General features: G+C 46.6%; 1 protein-coding gene across 1 annotated transcript in view; it reads right to left on the bottom strand.

Moving 5' to 3' along the window:
* The window catches only part of TTLL12 (tubulin tyrosine ligase like 12), a 30,867-nt gene that overhangs the window by 3,350 nt on the left and 12,917 nt on the right, over positions 1 to 14,600 (bottom strand). Inside the window, exons 4-12 of the mRNA XM_088478315.1 lie at positions 13,640 to 13,799; positions 10,782 to 10,915; positions 10,200 to 10,276; positions 7,176 to 7,292; positions 5,527 to 5,721; positions 4,941 to 5,052; positions 1,248 to 1,399; positions 941 to 1,022; positions 358 to 426 (exon numbers count right to left, since the gene is read on the bottom strand). Of these exons, the coding sequence (XP_088334441.1) occupies positions 358 to 426; positions 941 to 1,022; positions 1,248 to 1,399; positions 4,941 to 5,052; positions 5,527 to 5,721; positions 7,176 to 7,292; positions 10,200 to 10,276; positions 10,782 to 10,915; positions 13,640 to 13,799 (1,098 nt within the window). The remainder of the gene's footprint in view (positions 1 to 357; positions 427 to 940; positions 1,023 to 1,247; positions 1,400 to 4,940; positions 5,053 to 5,526; positions 5,722 to 7,175; positions 7,293 to 10,199; positions 10,277 to 10,781; positions 10,916 to 13,639; positions 13,800 to 14,600) is intronic.

Genomic DNA, 14,600 nt, shown 5'->3' with positions numbered 1-14,600 from the left:
GGGCAAACTTAACAGACATTACAGTCGTTTAAAAAAGGAAGATGCCACCTTTTCTAGCAGCCCAGAAGAGAAGCATAACAGGACAAGCTGTACCCAACCCCATAGGACATATTAATCCTAGAGACTGCAGCGGTTTCATTGGCTTCTAACCGTAGTGTCTGTGTTCCGGTGATAGGGGTATTAGGCTGCGCGGGGGCTGGCGCTGAACGCTCACTATTGCGCAATAATGGTTGGTTCACTTTAATTCTATATTTTTCAAGCAGAGTTCGAAGTAAGGAGAAAACAAAAAATGGAAAAAAACAAATAAAAAACAATGACGCTCGCTAACATTTCATAGTACATAACACACCAACGTACCTCTATGGATTTCCAGGGATAGTCCGGATATTGCTTTTCAAACATGGTTACAAATTCATCACAATGAACCTAAAAAGACAAACCGTATTGAATAGTGTCACATACGTTGGGATTCTTGTGTATTCTCAAACCATCTGAAATGTTGTAAGACTATCGATTCCCTGTCATCGTGTATTGTCAAACACTTAGCAGCCTAAAGAATCTTGGAGCATTTACAGTACGCAGAGTGGGAGCAGCCATGTTGCGTTCTGCGTACGATTGCTGCTCATTGATTCGCCAAGGCACAGTGATTTCTAACATTCCTTGTGAACGGGTACAGGCTACATTCCCATAAACACTTGTTCAGATAACAACATGGCTGTCTGCACTCGGTACCAGAAGCAATACTTGGCATCAGGCTTGGAGCACCATACGGTTATACAAAGATAAGAACCAGGGTAGCCCTGTAACCGTATTCGCCTGGAGAGCACTTAATCCAGCGCACGCTATTTGCGCCATGCGCTGTCCAAGTCGGTTCCCTCCGGACTGTAAAGCAGGAGAGCTGTGAGGAAGTTGGCCCAGGAGCTAGCCCTTTTTTTCTTACCTGCTTCAAGTGCACATTCGGAGCATAATTCATAACTGTGAAATGTTTCTCATAGTCATCCAGATCATTAAGTGCAAATGGCCTGTTGGGAACGGAGAAAGACCTGTGAAATCGATGACGGGGGAAGGATTTTGCAGCCGCTGAAGGTGTGTAATTGCCAGCTTATGAGCGATCCAGTTCTGTGCTCTATCATTGGTCAAACCTCTAGTGGCAGAATCAACACTGGGGTTCTCTAAAATATGGTGGAACAAACGCTAACTGTAACAAGCATAAATGGAGACCGAGTAGATCACTTTACGGGAGCTACCTGTTAGCGAATCGGAGCCAGAAGACGTCGTAGACGTAGAGCTTGAGAGGACACACCGAGCGGAGAAGAACCACGTAACGGATGTCAAACTTCACCAGCCCAATGTCGTCCCGCTGGAATAACACTGGGTCCTCCACGTACTTGGAAACAACCTGGTTAAAAGGAAGATGAAAATGTAGCTTTGATCTTACTACGGATGGCAGTAACGAGCACAACACACGCAATAACTTCTACTACGCAGCAACAAAAACCTCAAACTAATTCCAGATCACTGGAGAACGTGGGTACTCCCAATAGGAATACTGCTCGGGAGTTGCGTATTTGTTTCTTAACAGAAGGTAAATAGATTATTAATAGACCTAAACCAAACCATCCCTTATCACACCGTGGGGGCACTACTACTTGGGGCACTACTACAGAGGGAGCATTACGACTACAGGGGGCAGTACTAATGGGGGCATGGCATAGGGGACACCACTCCTTGGGGCATTACTACTGGGTGCACTGCATAAAGGGCTCCACTACTGTGGGCTCTGCATAAGTTGCACTACTAATGTGGGCACTGCATAAGGGACATAAATTTAGGGGGCACTGCATATGGGGACATCTACAGGGGGCCCTGCATAATGGGCACTTTTACCTGAGAGCCAGTGGGGGGGGGTGAAGCCCAAGACCTGTCGGACTGGAATGGTAAGGGAGGGGGCTGGAATGGTAAGGGAGGGGGCTGGAATGGTAAGGGAGGGGGCTGGAATGGTAAGGGAGAGGACTGGAATGGTAAGGGAGGGGGCTGGAATGGTAAGGGAGGGGGTTGGAATGGTAAGGGAGGGGGTTGGAATGGTAAGGGAGGGGACTGGAATGGTAAGGGAGGGGGCTGGAATGGTAAGGGAGGGGGCTGGAATGGTAAGGGAGGGGGCTGGAATGGTAAGGGAGGGGGCTGGAATGGTAAGGGAGGGGGCTGGAATGAAGTGTGCATTATGTGAATCTTGTTTTTTTTCAATGTGTTTTATGTGGTTCTGGATTTAATAATGTATTAGAGGTGGATGTGGTTTTAAAACGTAGTTTATATGGTTCCAGCTTTTCCAATATATTTTATGTGGAAGTGGTTTGTTGCAATGTAATCATGAAGTGGCTTATTTCAGTGTATTTTATGTGGACCTGGCTTATTGCAGTGTAGTTTATGTGGACCTGGCTTATTGCAGTGTAGTTTATGTGGACCTGGCTTATTGCAGTGTAGTTTATGTGGACCTGGCTTATTGCAGTGTAGTTTATGTGGACCTGGCTTATTGCAGTGTAGTTTATGTGGACCTGGCTTATTGCAGTGTAGTTTATGTGGACCTGGCTTATTGCAGTGTAGTTTATGTGGACCTGGCTTATTTCAGTGTATTTTATGTGGACCTGGCTTATTGCAGTGTAGTTTATGTGGACCTGGCTTATTTCAGTGTAGTTTGTGTGGACCTGGCTTATTTCAGTGTAGTTTGTGTGGACCTGTCTTATTTCAGTGTATTTTATGTGGACCTGGCTTATTTCAGTGTAGTTTATGTGGACCTGGCTTATTTCAGTGTAGTTTATGTGGACCTGGCTTATTTCAGTGTAGTTTATGTGGACCTGGCTTATTTCAGTGTAGTTTATGTGGACCTGGCTTATTTCAGTGTAGTTTATGTGGACCTGGCTTATTTCAGTGTAGTTTATGTGGACCTGGCTTATTTCAGTGTAGTTTATGTGGACCTGGCTTGTATTTTCAATGTGCTGGGCTCGCCCCCAACGTGACTAAAAACGGGTTTGATACAAGGTCATACTCCTGCAAATGTCACACCAAAGGCGTGCACACACAAATGCGGCGTGGGCTTGTGACAGCTAGGCCACACCCCATGTTTTGAGCGCGCTACATATATTATTCAGCGCTTTGCCTCTGACAGGTTAGCCACCCCTGGGCTCAGTAGTCACAGCGGCTGACATTCTGACCACGCTCCCTTTCTGTGATACAACACCCCCTCACAATGAGACCATGCCCAGTCCGTAATATTACTTCTATTTTCTTTTTTTTTAGGGGGGAGGGGGCGCATTTTGACTGCTCGCACTGGAAGCCTCAGACCCTAGAAACTGCCCTGCCTAGAGTGAACACTAGAGGCGTCCACATACATCTGTCCTCCATGCGATACAAGTTGCTTTAAACATAACAAGTGAGTGTCGTGCGTCTCGATAGCGCTGAACGTCTTTTTGTGCGACTTCTTACCTTGATATGTGTCTTATACGGCATGTCTATATTCTATGTGCTACTGCGAGTGTATCTGCATGGGGAAGGCTACATTATGTCAGCGGCTGTGACACTGTAACGTAGCATTTCACATGCAGAATCACCTGCGACCGCACACAGAATATAGGCATGCCGCATATCGTTTTAGTCAGCAGAAGCTGCTTCTTGTCGTCCTGTTCGCATCGCTGCGAATGAGATGCATTTGAAGGTAAGTCACACAAAAAGACGCTTGGTGCCACTCCACTGCATGGCACGACAAGAAGGGCTGTGTAAAGCGCAAGGAAGTAAGGTGTATGTGGACACGGGTGTATGTGAGCTTATGTGTTCAATAAAACAAGAACACAAATATAAAATTACTTTGGTCCTGAAGACAATGGGGAACTCATTTCCCTCCCTCAGCAGCTGAGTCACAGAGAGAGATTACAAAACTGAAAATTAAACTTCTTGTTAATCATTTTGTGGTGAAATACATACTGTGCCGTGGACACTGCTGAAATGCAAACTGGGTTCAAAGGAACAAGCACCCAAACCTGTGTACCTACATTAATGCACCATTTGCCGAAAAAGCAGGCGGACATCTTGTGGGCTAAGCTCCTATTCATAAGAATACATCAGTATCAGTTCCCTTGGGATCAATGTCGGCCACTATGCAAGTAATCCCTCCGTGTAAACCAGCGACTTCCCTGAGATACTATGGGACACTGGGGGTCATTCAGACCCACTCGCAAGCGGCAGTACGCTCGCAAGTGGGTCGATGTTCCCCACTGCACATGCGCACGACGGAGGGAGCTCCGTCGTGCGCATGCGCGAGACCCGGGGAGCGACGGGCTTTCCATCGCTCCAGGTCTCGCACCAAAGGGGGCGTGCTGTCGATGTTGATTGACAGCACGCCCCCTTTGGTGGGTGTGCCGGGGGCGTGGCGGCCAGACGGAGGCGTTCCCATGGGAACGCCTACCGTCTGAAGCCGGCCCCACTGACATCACTAGTGATGTCAGTGGGAGTGATTTTGGCTCTGATCACTCTAGGGCTTGTGGCAGGGAGACCCTACCACAGGGTCTCCGTCGCAAGTCCGATGGTCGCGATGGTCAAGACCATCGCGACCATCTTTTTGGCCGCTCGCATATGCTGTGGGTGGTCACCCACAGCTATGTGAGCGGCCAGGAGGCCGCTCCATTTTCATGGAGGAGGGCCCTGATTCAGAGCGAGCGCTCTGGTCAGAGCGTCCGGCTCTGAATCAGGCCCACTGATCTCTAGCAAATTGAAATACTGCATCATATAAACACAAGTTTATCCCAGAAAATGGCTGCCTTTACTGAGTAAAGCCAGCAGGAGCACATGTTTGCTGATAATGGATTGATGGCTATCATGCAATATATATATTATTCCTACATCACATGATGCTGGCTGCAGGGTCATGTGACCTCGCAGCTCAGACAAACCTTCGGCGTGCTCTCTCTCTGACGAATGATGTAGGACAGGTTGGTTGTGACGTGCGTGTCCAGGCTCCTGGCCAGGTTCCACGGCTTGCAGATCCAGTGATTGTCTTCCCCTCTGCGGACACAACAACAGGTGGGATGTGAAGCAAGCATGGTTATTCTGGAGCATTCCTTCACTGAGGAAGGGGGGGGACGGTAGTTATCAAACCTTCTAAAGACAAATGGAGGTGCGGTCCATAGTAACCAATCAGATTCTAACTATCATTTAAGTCGGTTATGTTACAGAATTATAGCTAGAATCTGATTGGTTGCACTCTCTAAAAGGCACAGTTTACCAAACTCGGTCCTCAAGGCATCCTAACATTCCAGGTTTTAAGGATATCCATGCTTGTGCAAAGATGGTGTAATCAAATTGACTTAAGGTTCTAATTAAGTCACCTGTGCTAAAGCATGGATATCCTTAAAACATGCACTGTTAGGGGTCCTTGAGGGCAGAATCTGGGAATCACTGTTCTAAGGAATCTCCTGCACTTGCGCAGGAGAGTAGAGACCAACACCACAGTAATAGACTATTATGCTTCCTTCTTACCGCTGTTCACGTTGCTTAAAGTAGTTAATAAACTGCGGAAGTTCGGTCTGCAGATTGAAAGTACGTGGCAGCCATTTGGGACCATCATCCACCCCAGCCCTTCGTGCAATGGATGCCAGGCAATCCTTAACCGTCAGGAGATTCTCACACGGGAACTGGTTGAGCAGGACGTGAGGTCTCTCGGTGCTGAAAGACCTGTCAGAAATGGCCAACATTTTTCCTCAATCAGCTTCCCAGCATAAAATGTCTAAAGGTACACGAGACGATATCTTTGAACTATATGAACGATAACCTTCAATGATATATCGTTCATAGCGTTCCTTTTGTATGCAATAAACGACCAACGATGCGCGCTCCTACTGGACGACATTGGCCCCGATTCAGAGCCGCTCGTAAGCGGCCCCTCGTTCGTTCTGACCGATGTTCGCACATCTGCGCATGCGTACGGATTTTAATACGCATGCGCGAACCAGTCAGTGCGGCCGAAAATCGTTTGTTCGCTATATAGCGAATGCCTGCTAGTTTGAGTGACAGAAGGAGGCGTATGTGGGTGGTAACAGGGGAAGGTGCTTGAAAAAGGGGGTGTGGAATTTGAACGCAGGCGTGCTTAAAGGTCAAAACGGGCGTTTTAAGGGTGTGCATAATTAATACAGCAGCGTCATTGACCACGTCACTTGGTTTTGTTTTACTCAGAACTGCTCGCAAAATAGCGGTTGAAAAAACCAGCCACAAGAATAGCGAGCAGTTCATACGCTGTTCGATGTACTCGATTAATCTAATAAATAGCGGACATGACGTATGGTGCGAGCGGCAAGGGGGCGTATTTTTCAAAATTACAACCGCAAGTTTTGCTCGCTCGTTCAGACTTAGAGGCGTGAACAGACCGCAATTAGCGAACGGTTCATTTGAATAGCCACCCCTTGTTTTAGAACGAACGACCGCAAATAGCGAGCGGCTCTGAATGAGGGCCATTGTCCATTCATGCAGGCCAACCTTGACGATATCGTTCATTTTCCATATGGGAGAACGATCGCTGGTCGTTGATGATATCTTTGCTGTGTGGATGAACAATATCGCTCATCCAGCACACCGGGAATTTCAAGGGAGATCGTTCCGTGATATCATTCACTGAACAGATTGTCCCAGCATAAGTTTTAACCATACTGATAACATATCGGCACTGCTTGGCCACCCGTAGGAGGAGTATCCACAGGTTTCTTATATGTATTATAGGCTATAATTTCTAACAGGACTTGCAGCTGTGTGTCAGTGAAAGGCTCAATCTTCCACTTAATCTGGCTGCTGTAAGAGCTGGTGAGAAATAGCACTCAAAGCACGGTGACACAGTGGTCAGCATTGCTGCCTCACAGCACCGGTGTCATGTGTTTGATTTCCCGAACAGAGCTCAATCTGTGTGTAGTTTGTATGTTCTCCCTGCATTCGTGGGGGTTTCCTCCTACTTACCATCTGACACAAATCAGGCCTAGCGAGTGTATGTGTGGAGCGAAATTTAGATGGTCAGCTCCAATGAGACAGGGACTGAAACAGCGCCGAGTCATATGGTAGAGGTATATAAATAAGCGGATAAAAAAACACCCCCATCAATCTCACTGGCCGCCATTACCGTAGAATAACACAGCTGCACTCACCTATAATCCTTGATGTGAGAGAAGATGAAGAGAATGTCGGCCTCTTTCTCATCGTTGGTGAACACAAATCGGGGGTGGTCCACGGCGCTCAGCACTTGCTGCATGTCTGTGTAAACTCTATACAGAGATAATAATGGATTTCACTGTTGTAAACTTTACAAATTTGCGCCTTCTGGGTGTTAAGAGTGCGGCACGATCCCAGCCAGAAAGCAGCAGTGCTCTATAGCTCGCGCACCATGTGACCTATAACAGTGAATGGGAAACTCAGCGCCCTCATGTGGCAGGGAACCTGCATTACACGTTTACTGATGTGTGTCAGAACATGGATCCAGAACACTGTGTTTTCCTGACAAGGAAATTGCCGCCGTCATCCTGGTCATAGGACTAACATGTGCATTTAGTTTTTTATAAAGGGACACCAGCCACCATTTTTCAGTTGTACTGATGAGGAAAATGTATCTGTAGGTTCTATCGTTGAATAAAGACATTTCCGTGGGAGACCCGGGCCACGCGTGGTCCCGTCTGCTCCAACACCCCTTCCCCTAAAGAAATGTCTGGTAAGGAAGAACTGCATCCACCTACAGTACAGAAGGGCCGGGTGCAGACTGAGGTGTGGGCGGGAAGTTTTATCAGGTCTAATATGCAGAGACAATAAGACGAGTGTTTGGGCATTACATAGCGGCATTGTCCCACAATTACAGAAAGCAATTAGTACTTTTTTTTTTTGTTATAATGCGGTTAAAAAAACGTGTGTAGTATGATATGCCGACACCGTAATGTCATCATGTTGTGGACGTTGACATGATCTAGTTAACAAGTTGACATTTACAATATCAACATTGACATAATATTGACATTTTCAAGAGGTCAACATTGTAAACGTCACAATGTTGACACTGATATTTCAGCCTAAAACCGACCGCAACTTAACTTTAACCGCAACCTAACCCTTACTGCAGCCTAGTCCTAACCGCAACCTAACCCTTACTGCAGCCTAGTCCTAACCGCAACCTAACCCTTACTGCAACCCAACCCTAACCGCAACCTAACCCTTACTGCAGCCCAACCCTAACCGCAACCAAACCCTTACTGCAGCCCAACCCTAACCGCAACCTAACCCTTACTGCAGCCCAACCCTAACCGCAACCTAACCCTTACTGCAGCCCAACCCTAACCGCAACCAAACCCTTACTGCAGCCCAACCCTAACCGCAACCAAACCCTTACTGCAGCCCAACCCTAACCGCAACCTAACCCTTACTGCAGCCCAACCCTAACCGCAACCTAACCCTTACTGCAGCCCAACCCTAACCGCAACCTAACCCTTACTGCAGCCCAACCCTAACCGCAACCTAACCCTTACTGCAGCCCAACCCTAACCGCAACCAAACCCTTACTGCAGCCCAACCCTAACCGCAACCAAACCCTTACTGCAGCCCAACCCTAACCGCAACCAAACCCTTACTGCAGCCCAACCCTAACCGCAACCAAACCCTTACTGCAGCCCAACCCTTACTGCAGCCCAACCCTTACTGCAGCCTAACCCTAACCGCAACCTAACCCTTACTGCAGCCCAACCCTTACTGCAGCCCAACCCTTACTGCAGCCCAACCCTTACTGCAGCCTAACCCTAACCGCAACCTAACCCTTACTGCAGCCTAACCCTTACTGCAGCCTAACCCTTACTGCAGCCTAACCCTTACTGCAGCCTAACCCTTACTGCAGCCTAACCCTTACTGCAGCCTAACCCTTACTGCAGCCTAACCCTTACTGCAGCCTAACCCTTACTGCAGCCTAACCCTTACTGCAGCCTAACCCTTACTGCAGCCTAACCCTTACTGCAGCCTAACCCTTACTGCAGCCTAACCCTTACTGCAGCCTAACCCTTACTGCAGCCTAACCCTAACCTAACCGCAACCAAACCCGTACCGCAACCAAACCCGTACCGCAACCAAACCATTGGTGCGCTATTACAGTGTTTACACCACACTTTATTTCTCGAACGGTCGGCCCGGCAAAATTCCACTAACGTCCGGCACTGTGACGCGCCTGAAAGATGCACTGCACTAATGTTTCATATAGAAACGTCGGTGCAGCGCAACTTATTGGCCGCATCAGAGTAGAGGGCAGAGCAGACCACTCCCCCAGTATAAAAGGAAGGGCATGATTGCTCAGTCTCTGTCGCGGTGAGACGCCGTACTAGTGTGAGTACCGCAACTGCCCGTTCTCCGACCCAACCTCCAGGATGCAGCCTCTGGGTATAGCAGTTCCCGTCATTCCCTTCGGCCCACCCCTCTTCTTATCCCCCCCACAACAAGGGATGGACATCGGAAGTTCCCGATTTGACAGAAGTACTTATTCCATCAAAATGCAGGAACACGATGGTTGCCAGCCGTCAGGTGCAGCTTTCCTATGCCCACATGATGGCTGGCTGCTTCTGTATAGCTGCAGACACCCAGGAGTGGTGTCCGTGGCTCAGCTAATGTGTGCAAAGCTCTGACAGCGTCTGCACATGTACACAGTAAAATCATGGATGGTTATAGCATCAATGGTTGCGATGCAATGACTAGTATCCATCACATCGCTGGATTTGATGTTGGAAGCCTGGCAGCCATTCAATGCCGGGCTTCCGATGTCCATCCCTATTTCAAGCTGGTTAAACTAGACTGGCTACCGCCTCTCCCATTGGACTGTCTGTCCCATCATGCCTTGCTCCAGTGCCTAGAGTTCCTCCAAGGTTTTATGCAATCGGCAATTAAGCTAAGAGTGAGGGCACAGGCGCCCACTACTGGCGGTCTTAGCACAGCACTGGGAACAGTTCTATCTGCACCAGCGACATGAAGCAGCAGTGCAGCCGGGAAAAACAAGAGGGCATAGACAATACTCACATTAGGCTTTAAAATTAGAAGGTTTAGGTGTAGTCACCTTTGTGGATTGGGCAGATCTGCTTGAGCTCAAGAAAAAAAAAAAAATAGACTATAATGCAGCCCTGGATATTATTTAGCTTACACCCTCAGGAACGTACTTGAAGATTTTAGCCTTGTCGTGTATTGGAGGCTCCACAGGAAGAGGCAACGTCTCCTTATTCTCCTTGAAAATAGCCTAGAAAAGAGCAGATACAAGGAAATAAACATACCCATCATAAGTAAAACATGAGGAATCTGTAGCATGGAGGGAGTTTTGAGGCTTACGTTATTACATGCACCACTGAATCAGGCCCCAAACTTGATGAGCAGTGGTGTCAGTGGTTCCTAGCCAGCCATTACCCTGCCTACTAGTACAGAGCACAAAATGGCTGCCTCCACTGTGTAGACGACCGCTCCACATTACAGACCAGTCAACGAATGTCTATCACACAGTGGAGGCAGCGATTGTGTATTAACGCAATTCATGGAAATATAACCCAACGATTCGCCACAGTCTCCTTACCCCCATCGCTGGACTCTGCCCTCTGTCAGAAAACACAAGCCAGGGGCGCTTGGGTCATTCCAATTTGGAACTGTGGCCCTTGAGTGCAGGGTGACTGTGTTCACAAGGTTCTGACTTATCATATAATTACAGCCCTCATCTTTACCACCCTAGTGGAAGGCAACAAAAGGTTCCTCACCTGGTAATGAGCTTCGGACGGTTCTGGGGTTTGGTGGTTAATGTGGGCTAAATCCAATGGCTTCCACGGAAGAAGCAGGCAACTCCGTATTAAGGTATCGGACTCTCCGTAGGCGTAGTCACGGCTAACCTCCTCTGCACAGGTACAATAAAAATATATTTTTAGAAGTGGAGATGTTGCACATAGCTACCAATCAGATTCTACTTATTATTCTAGCACCTTCTAGAAGATAATAGCTAGAATCTGATTGGTTGCTCTAGACAACGGCTCCACTTCTAAAAACCAGCACTTTAGTAAATATACCCCTAAGAAACTAATCACACACATTCTAATTGCCTCTAAATGCCAAATTGCCCTATATTGAAAAATATCCAAACCCTTGACCAACGTTGTCTATTAATACTAGAGACTGACGTATTTATCGTATGGAGTTATTTCCAGTATTCTACACAATACCATGAATAATAGGTCTATTTACTAAGCAGTGTTAGGAGACAGACAGGGGTATTCAATATGGGAGCAAAAAGTCCGTGCTGGACTTATCGCTCCACATCGGAGATTTTCCTGGGATAAAGTATCGGGCGCGCGCCCGCTTTATCCCCGTATTCAATATAAAACCTATGAGAAACGGGAACCTGCGAAGTGGGATCTGCGAAAAAACACTAAATTTATCTGGAATAAATTGTAGGACCCCCCTAAAACTGTAAAAACATGGGGGATCACTATGGGTACCCCCGTTTTAGCCTGCTGATAGTCGGGGATTTAAATAGCCGCAGCAGGTGTTTTTTTCCCCGACATTGAAGAAGTGTTGCAGAAGAGCACTTAGGTTATTTTTTTCGTTTTTTTTTTTAAGTGGTCCCAGCAAATTTGGGGTAAATGAAAATGGGTACTAGCATATTTTTATGTCCCTAAAGTAAGTTAAAAAATTCTGCAACTATGCACCTGCCGCTAATAATCTATTCAAGAAAACACCTGCCGCATACTTGCAGAATAGCCCTGAGCCTATTTCCCTATTGTTGAACACTTTTTTCATTTTTTTTTATTTTTTTTCACCCCATTTTTTAAATTAATTTTTTGGGGTGTCCCTATTTTTATTTTATTTTTACTTTTTTTGACACAGTTATTTTTAAAATGTCATTCCCAGGGGTGCAGGCTTTTTTTTTTTTTAAGCCTGCACCCCTAAACCCCAATTCTGCACTTTTTTTCGCCACCTATTCAGTGATGAAAAGTTATCCCCGTTTTTTTTCAAAGACTTTTCGAACCTGCGAAAAGTCTTTGAAATTGAATACAGTGTAAAACCAAAACCTGCGAAAACATCGCAAAAACTGAGTTTTCGCTCCATATTGAATACCCCTAAGAGTGAAAAGTGATAAGAAAGTGATAAGGTGCCAGCCAATCAGCTCCCAACTGTCATTTTTCAAGCACAGCCTGTGAGATGACAGTTGGGAGCCGATTGGCTGACACCTTATCACTTTTCACTCTGTCTCCTAACACTGCTTAGTAACTAGATCCCTCAATTTGCTACTCTATGGGCCCCATGGCCTGCTCACTATGGAGCTCAGCACTTAATATACTGTGTTTTTACTATGTCTTAGATTCTATTGAGTACCTGTCTATGCTATGTATTAGTCTACTTCGCAGTCTCTGTTGTAAAAAGTTAATAAAAATTTACACACAGTATGCCCGGTCTGCCAGCGTACAGGCAGACGTGCGCACCACATAATTGCGCATCATTCTAGGATGCAGATCACGTACATCATTTTCTCTCTTTAATATTCTAAGGGCCATATTCAATTTGAGGCGAACAATCTGGAGGTCGGACTTGGACATCATCGCCGTTTTAGGAGGGGATAAAGTATCGGGCGCGTGCCCGCTTATCCCTGTATTTAATTAGGATCCGGCGAAAACAAGACCTGACGGAAAGGTAAGTATCGTAAAGTCCTGTCAGTTTTTGGGGAAATCATGCTGTCACCCCCCTAAAGATGGTCTGACATGGGAGATCACTATGGGTTCCCCCTGATTTGGCCTGCTGAAGGTAATCAGGGTTTTTAAATAGCGGCGGCAGGTGCATAAATGCGCCTGTGAAGAAGTGGTGAAGAATAGCATTTATGGGTTTTTTTTTTAGGGGGGGGCAAGCATATTTTTAAGTCCCTAAAATTATTTTTAAAAATTCTTCAAAAATCCACCTGCCGCAACCACCCGCATTCTAGAAAACACCTGCCGTATACTTGGGGACCCCCCCTGAGTCAATTTCGCTAGTTTTAAAGTTTGTCCCCCAATTTTTTTTTCCCACCCCCTAAATGAAACCACTTTTTTTGAGGTGCCCTATGCTTTTTTTTTTTGTACACAGATTACTGTAAGGGGACATTCCAAAGGCTGCAGGGTATTTTTTTTTATTCTACACCGCAAAACCCCAATTCTGTACTTTTTTTCGCCACCTAAGCAGTGGTGAAAACTTATCCCCGTTTTTTTACAAAGACTTTTTGCACCTGCGAAAAGTCTATGAAATTGAATATGGGGATAAGTGAAACTGGCGAAAATGACGTCATCGAAAACGGACTTTTCGCCTCAAATTGAATACGGCCCTGAGTGTGAAAAAAAAACCTTGATAATAGAACGTGCAACTAATTGGCATTATACTATTTTTGGAGGCTGAGGTAATATTCATGAAACAGAGCCCATCATCTCGCTAGAAGACAATACCTCATGAATTTAACGTCACCGGTTCCTAGGTGACGGAAGCATCTCAGAATGTTGTAAATACGCTTATTTAGTCGATCCGGGATATCATTAGATCAATATAAAAGTCAGTCAAAGGTTATATTCAGTACAAGATTAGTGCTTCCAGCCACACTTACCGCCATTACTCATGTCTCTGAGCGGCCACAGTATGGTGTACGCCAGCTGATGGGAGGTGTAATAAAATGGCGCCATGTGAAATGTCGGCTCATCGGAATGCTGAATTCTGGAACCAAACTCATCCATGATGTACCAGACTGGAACCTTCTCCTCCGCAGACTGCAGAAAAAGTTACGTGTTTAACCACTTAATGACAGGAGGGTCAACATTTAAACTTCAAGGGATAATAATTTTATTTATATAGCGCTTTTCTCCATCAGGACTCAAAGTCACTTTACAACCTCAAAAACAATTTCAGGGGTTTAGTATTACAGAAAATATGAGATATGGTAAGAACTTACCCTTGTTATCTCTATTTCTACGAAGTCCATAGGGTTCCACAGGATACCTTGGGTATAGGTGTGACGTCAGTCGCAGGGCACCAAAGAGTTAAGCTTTCAGCCTCCCAGGATGCACTAGGTCCCCCTCCTATACCCCGCCCCCGGGCCAAGGCACCTCAGTTAGTTACCAAGCCATAGGCCGGAGGAGGAGAAGGAAGAGAGAGAACAAAGATCTGGACACATACAAGAATCACATTCTCACCAGAGGGAGACGGAAAACCGGTGACCAGAGCAAAGCCCATCTGCAGCACAGGTGCGACAGGGCGGGAGTCCTGTGGAACCCTATGGACTTCGTAGAAATAGAGATAACAAGGGTAAGTTCTTACCATATCTCATATTTTCTACTTCAGGGTCCATAGGGTATCCACAGGATACCTTGGGGATGTCCCAAAGCAGTATCCTTTAAGGGTGGGGACGCTCCTGTGCAGAAAGGAGAATCCGCCGCCCGAAGGAAGCATCCTGAGAGGCGAAGGTGTCAAACCTGTAATACCTCACGAAGGTATGGACAGAAGACCACGTAGCAGCCTTGCAGATCTGAACTGCCGAGGCACCACGTCGAGCTGCCCACGAAGGACCCACA

This window comes from Taudactylus pleione, unplaced genomic scaffold (assembly GCF_031769625.1).
Source record: "Taudactylus pleione unplaced genomic scaffold, aTauple2 ptg000212l, whole genome shotgun sequence".
NCBI classification, from domain to species: Eukaryota; Metazoa; Chordata; class Amphibia; order Anura; family Myobatrachidae; genus Taudactylus; species Taudactylus pleione.
Note: the sequence above shows the minus strand (reverse complement) of the source record. Positions and strands in the feature narration are given on the sequence as shown.